The sequence below is a fragment of the Mus caroli genome, unplaced genomic scaffold (genome assembly GCF_978045245.1).
Source record: "Mus caroli unplaced genomic scaffold, Mus_caroli_1 scaffold_10, whole genome shotgun sequence".
NCBI classification, from domain to species: domain Eukaryota; kingdom Metazoa; phylum Chordata; class Mammalia; order Rodentia; family Muridae; genus Mus; species Mus caroli.
Genome location: NW_028227265.1, coordinates 84,914,078 through 84,920,077, shown reverse-complemented (window position 1 = coordinate 84,920,077; position 6,000 = coordinate 84,914,078). Strand labels below are relative to the sequence as shown.

Genomic DNA, 6,000 nt, shown 5'->3' with positions numbered 1-6,000 from the left:
CAGATCAAACTCTTCTCATCACAGAGGGGTCAATTTCCAAGCATCTCTAAGTGGACAATGGTCCTCACTTCTTATAACAAGAAATGTCCTGAAAACAATCTATCATGTGTTTAAACGCTTTATACATACATGTGTATGTAGTAACATTTCCCTTTAGATTAATAAGATTCATTCACATTATTGTAATATAATTGTCTGATTAAAAGGGGGAAAGTATGCTGATTTAATATGTTTTTATATGAGAATGGATCAGGAATAAGTACCAGAAAGGGGTCTGGCCTCCAACTGACATTTCTTTGTCTTCTTCACTCCCCTGACTGTAAGAGTCAGGTTGTACATATAGTCGGAAGAATCTGGAGTAGGGGAAGGGCAGAGGGTAGAAGGACCTGCTGCCTTCAGCAAGGGCTCAGGGAGGCTGTGTTAAAGAAGTTACATTAGAGCAGAGATAGGTTGGGAAGATGTAAGTAAGGATTCTGATGTTCAAATTCCTCTGTCCAGTTGTCAAACAGGTCAACCTGAATGTCAATGTTGGACACATATGCAAAGGATTTAATTATGCTTATATTCATCTTTAAATGTGGGCTACTTTTTAGAGCATTGTCTACATTTGACAACAGAAAACTAGTTTACCATTGCATTTTAACACGACTGACTTATAAGACATTTCTCAGATATTCACAACTAACCAGTCCATAACAAAGGTATGAAAAATCTTGTCATTATGAAACCCATCACTTTATACACTGAATATACAATAATTATTGTAAAGTCAGCACAATGAATGGAAGAACTGGAATCATTTCTCAAATGGATAAATTGTCTCAAATGTGACTGCTATTTAGTTTTGATGGAATGAATCACTAAAAGATCGAGACTGAAATGTACGGAATGGTATAGAGTTAAAAATGGCATCTTCGTAGGGAACGCACTAATACTATCTGTGTGCAAACACTAGTCATAAAGATGGAATTTAAGGGCACATTAGGGTCTTTTAGGCAAAGCCTAAAGCCCAAGGAACACCAGGCATGCTTCCCATAAGGTTAGGGAGTTCAACTTTTATTCTTTTTACAATGCTTTACAAGTCTGCAAAACCAAGTGACTTATTCGCTTGTGTTCCTCTCAGGTATTCTGCCGTCTCTTGTTGCCAGGGAGGTGACTATATATACCAGGTAGTACTTGTTCCTCTGCTTCTCACGTGACAGATGGTGTGGCCAAGGCTTCATAACTTCTAGCAAGTCCATAATTCTGAAGCGGTAACATCACGAGGCCACTTGGAACCTCTTTCTTGCAGTCAGGGTTGCCCTCTGATAAGATTTGGGCAGATACTGTGAACCTGAAACAGGAGATACACAGGTATTTGTGTTAAAAGATTAAAAATCAATCTCTAAAAAAAAAAGGTTGGTCTGTCTGTTTCCTGAGACGGTGCTTTGAAAAATAAAAATAGTTTATTTAATGTCACATTTGCATGAACTGCAAAGTCCCTATGCAAACATCAGCATGTAGAATCCTGACTAAAGGGAAGGTATCCCTCCCTCAACCAAACCCAGGTGCTGTTGCATTCTCCCAGAGCTGAGGGGTTTGCAGAAACTTTCTCCACAGGGGTCTGTGTCTAGGGCTCGGGAAGGTGGGAAGGCTGGTCCTTCTGACCAGGAGCAGTGGTGCTTGCCATTCTTGGAGACAGTTATCGCCATGCCAGATATACCCCATTCCTGGAGACAGTTATTGCCGTGCCAGATATACCCCATTCCTGGAGACAGTTATTGCCATGACAGATATACCCCATTCCTGGAGACAGTTATCTCAATTTATTTTCCTACCACAAAACAAGCAGAAAGCTAAGACAGTAGCTCCCAATGGTCTTTGTTCTGCCCGCAGAGTTAACAAGGAAGCCACATGCCTGTTTCCCAGGCAAAAAGAAAATAAACCCTTAGCGGTGCAGAAACATGGAACCTTAGGAACCTTTGGTCTCATGTCTGGAAATGCAAAAGATCTCTAAGCACCAATGAGGATAGTGATAAAAGAATATGCTGATTGAATATTCGGAAGATTAAGCATGCATATCTAAACCTAACCCAGAGCCCAGCTCTCTCTTCATCTCAACCCCTCTTTGCCCTAAAAAACCCGCTAGACATGTGTACTTGGGGTGGTGCAATCGACATGTCCAAAGGAAGCTAATTAGAGCCTTTCAATTTGATCTTCCATCATCCCCAGGACTAGCCATCCACTCAGTCCTGTCAGTCAGATGCCCTGACCACCATCACCACCCCCACCCCCCAAAGCAGTGGGAAAACTTCCTCAACCTGCGGGTGGTGGCATCAGGATGGAAATAGAATAGATCTGCACGTTGCGTGCTATGCTCGCTCTGAGGACAGAAATATGGTACACTTTAAAAATCAAATCATCACTGGTTCTTATCCCCACCAGGACTGTCTTTTGCCTCTAGCACTCTAGGCCCACCTGTACTGCAAACCAATGAGCAGGTCTGTATTAATTTTCTCAAGCACTGTCACATTAGTTTTTTGGAGAGGACCTAGAATAAGGGCTTCATTTAGAAGAAAGGAAAACAAAATAGGAGGAAGAGACAGTGGCCTCTTTGGAGGCAGCTGCTCCTTTGCTCCTTTGCTTGAGGGGAGTGAGGTCTTGGTTCATTAAGAGCACTTCTGCCTTTGCCACTTGGCCATCAGCAGCAGATAGGTGATGCTCTGGCCTAGTACCTGAGCTCAGGCCAACCACGGACCTCATGCACTTGGCTGTCCTCCCTGTGTGAATAAAGCAGGGCTTAAAGTCACACATAGCAGCACCATTGTGGTCTCTCTCTCTCTCTCTCTCTCTCTCTCTGTGTGTGTCCATATTGCCCCTGCTAGTCCTTGCCCCTCTTCTTTGACACCCTTACTATGTAATCCCCATCTTTCCATCCCCCTGCCTCAGCCTCTTGAGTGCCAGGATGGCGGCAGTATATCACCACACCCAGTTTCTACTATTTGTCTTTACCTGTCAAAATACTTTGACCCGTCCAAGTGTGAGCCACAAACTCCACGGGTGTCAGGGAGCCTTTTCGAGGTGTATCTGACTGTTGGGAGAAAGAGGGAAAAGAATCAGAGGGATGAATTGTATCGTTTTCAATTTTTATTTAAAATTGAAATCAGAGCTAACACAGCACCTACCCGGAATGTGTGTGTCGTGCTGGGCCTTGAAAGTTGTTCCAGTACAATGGTCCTTTCTCGAAGGGGTGACCGTTCGATGCTGTCAGGCATTGCGCTGAACACACGGCTTTGAGGGTGCCTTCCCCTGTACTAAGTGGGAGATAATATTTTCTTCTTAAGAAGAAACACAATTCTTAGGACAACAAAAAGAGACCTATAAATGTTCCAATCATTCATTCATGTAGTCAATCACACACTTATTCGAACATGTTCATTGACACATTGCTAGTTGTGTTAAGGTTTGCTATGGAAACATCTAAACCTGAGTCTGTGTGTGGAGTATGTATTCACATCACTAAATTTAACAAAACTATAATACAACAGGGGATAAATGAGGTCCAGAGAAAAAAATAGTGCATTTTTGAAGCATCGGACTTGTTCATGTGACAGCTGTCATCATTGATTACTTTGTCCCAGGATTAAACAGCTTAGCTCCATAGGACTTGCTTTCTGGAAAGGGTCCTATTGATGTGTGAGAAACAAACATAGTTGGTTTTTCTCCCTTTCTGCTTTATGTTCCTATAAGCAGGACCCGTCTGTCCTGCGTATACAAGTTCCCTATATCAGAGTAAGAGAGGGGTCACTGTAAGCCTGGAAGAGGCCTGGATACACACACTGCCAACAGCACTTCTTCCCAGGCCTACAATTGCATGGCTGAGCTGGGCTGGGGTTCTGCCCTGCTCAAGCACAGAAAAGATTAGCTGTAAAAGATTAGCTATGAAGCAGATATAAAGGACATCATCATAATTTACTGAGCTCTTAATTTGTGCCAGGCATTTAAAGTTTATGAATGTGTCTAATCCTTATAAGGACTCCTGGATAAAGGAATGGCTGTTTCTCTTCTAAAGAACAAAGGGCTAAGATTCAGGGTCCCTGAACTTGTCAAATCTCAGGCTCTGTGTGGCCACACTGAAGCGCAGAGCTGCCTGCCTCTTGCCCTTTGAGCTCTTCTGTTTACTACACCAGCCAGTTTCAGGTCTTTCCTTAGTATCTGGACTTTCTAGTTTAGATCAAGCTGAGATTTGACTTCACGAAACAGTGTATCAGTCTTGTAGGCCACTTTATTTCTAGAAGCAGATTTGGAAGGCACGTAGAATACAGCCAACTAGGTCACCCTTACGGAGGACTCACTTTTCTGGATGTGCCAAGATTGTTTTCCCACAGACTACATAAATGGTTACAATTATAACGCAACTGGTCTTACAGAAACAGGGCGGGATCCAGAGGCTGCCGTGTTGGGCTCCCCAGTCTCAGAGCCTATTGGGGGTAACCGGCTCCGGGAGGTTTGCACTGCTGCTGGGGAAGGCAGGTGGTCAATGCCAGTTTGCCTGTAAAGACAATATACAACTGAACACCAGAGTACACAAAAGGGAAGGGCGCAATCTGAGCTTCTGAGTGCAATGGCTTCCAAAACAGTGCTCAGGACAGCAAGCTGCATTGCTCCGTGTCAGAAACGAAGCTAGGGCAACGAGCTCCACTCACGCTGACCTAAGTGGTTAGCAGTAATATCAACCTCCTATCTACTGAGTGGTCAGAGATGCTGAGGTGTTCAGGACAGATCCTCCCCTTGGATCTGACAGTGAGAGTGAGATTCGTGCAATGCAGTGGGATTCAGCATGCAGCCAGGTGCTATGGTAGATCCTGAATATTAATATGAAAGATACTAAAGGGCAATGTGGAATTTGTGAGAAACTGTTGTCTGGTGAGAGAACGCTAGCCACCAGGAAGAAACCAAACCTGTTCTCTACATTTTTTTTCCATCGATTTGATGCTAAGATGTCAAAGTGATGATTTTGCATCCATCTCTGTTTCATCCTGTGTTTATGGACCAGACGTAAGCTCTCTACCACTGCTACAGCACCATGCCTGCCTGCCTGCCTGTCTCCTACCAAGATAATCACGGATTCCAACCCTCTGGAGCCATGAGCCATAATAAATGTTTTCTTTTGTAATTTGCCTTGGTATGACGTCTCTTCATGGCAACGGAAAAGTAACTAAGACAGGTGCTATAGATGCTTTCTGCAAAGTTCAACTGACCAACTGCTGGCAGCGGATCTTGCCCCCAGCTCCTGCCGGGATTGAGGGCTGCCTCTCTACAGTCTCTGGCTTATCAGTGGAGCCTGTGGCACTTGGTCCAGGAAGTGGACTCCAAGTTGGGGCACCAGCTGGCGGGTCCCAAGCTGAGCTTCCTAGTGCCCTGATGTTTTGTAACAAAGACATTTTCAACTTCTTTCAGCCTGTTTCCTCATTTTAGACTTGGAGGTAACATAGGGTTTTAGTACAGAATAAACTATATAGTACAGTTTACTTGGATGTTAGATAATTTTAAAAATCAACAAACAGCTGTTATTAAGATATTTCCTGACAAACAAGCAGGTCAGCAGGAGAAACAGAAGGCTTTCTCGTTAGCCTCTAATGTTATTTCCTGTGTAAAAGCTTTCTGTTCTAATGAAGGTGAAAAACACTTCTTTAAATTAAAAAAAAAAAAAAGATTTACTTTCTTTCAAGTTTATGAATGTTTTGCCTGCAGGTATCAAATGCATGCAGTACCCGTAGCCGTCAGAAGAGGGCATCAGATCAAACTGGAGCCATAGTGTAAGTAAGGTGCCCTGTGGGTGTTGGGAGTGGATTCCCTGTCCTCTGGAAGAGTAGCCAGTGCTCTGAACCACTGAGCCACCTCTCCAGGCCCTGTATTGTATTGCATTGCATTGTATTGTATTGTATTGTATTGTATTGTATTGTATTGTATTGCATTGTATTTAAACATTTTTATATAATCCAGGTGTAGTTTAATGAT

At 43.4% G+C, this 6,000-nt stretch overlaps 1 protein-coding gene across 1 annotated transcript in view; it reads right to left on the bottom strand.

Annotated features, from left to right (window-relative positions):
• Positions 1 to 1,035: 1,035 nt before the first annotated feature.
• The window catches only part of Fam149a (family with sequence similarity 149 member A), a 47,223-nt gene continuing 42,258 nt past the window's right edge, over positions 1,036 to 6,000 (bottom strand). Inside the window, exons 11-14 of the mRNA XM_021170855.2 lie at positions 4,408 to 4,531; positions 3,165 to 3,293; positions 2,992 to 3,070; positions 1,036 to 1,333 (exon numbers count right to left, since the gene is read on the bottom strand). Coding sequence (XP_021026514.1) covers positions 1,260 to 1,333; positions 2,992 to 3,070; positions 3,165 to 3,293; positions 4,408 to 4,531 — 406 coding nt within the window. The 3' untranslated portion in view covers positions 1,036 to 1,259. The remainder of the gene's footprint in view (positions 1,334 to 2,991; positions 3,071 to 3,164; positions 3,294 to 4,407; positions 4,532 to 6,000) is intronic.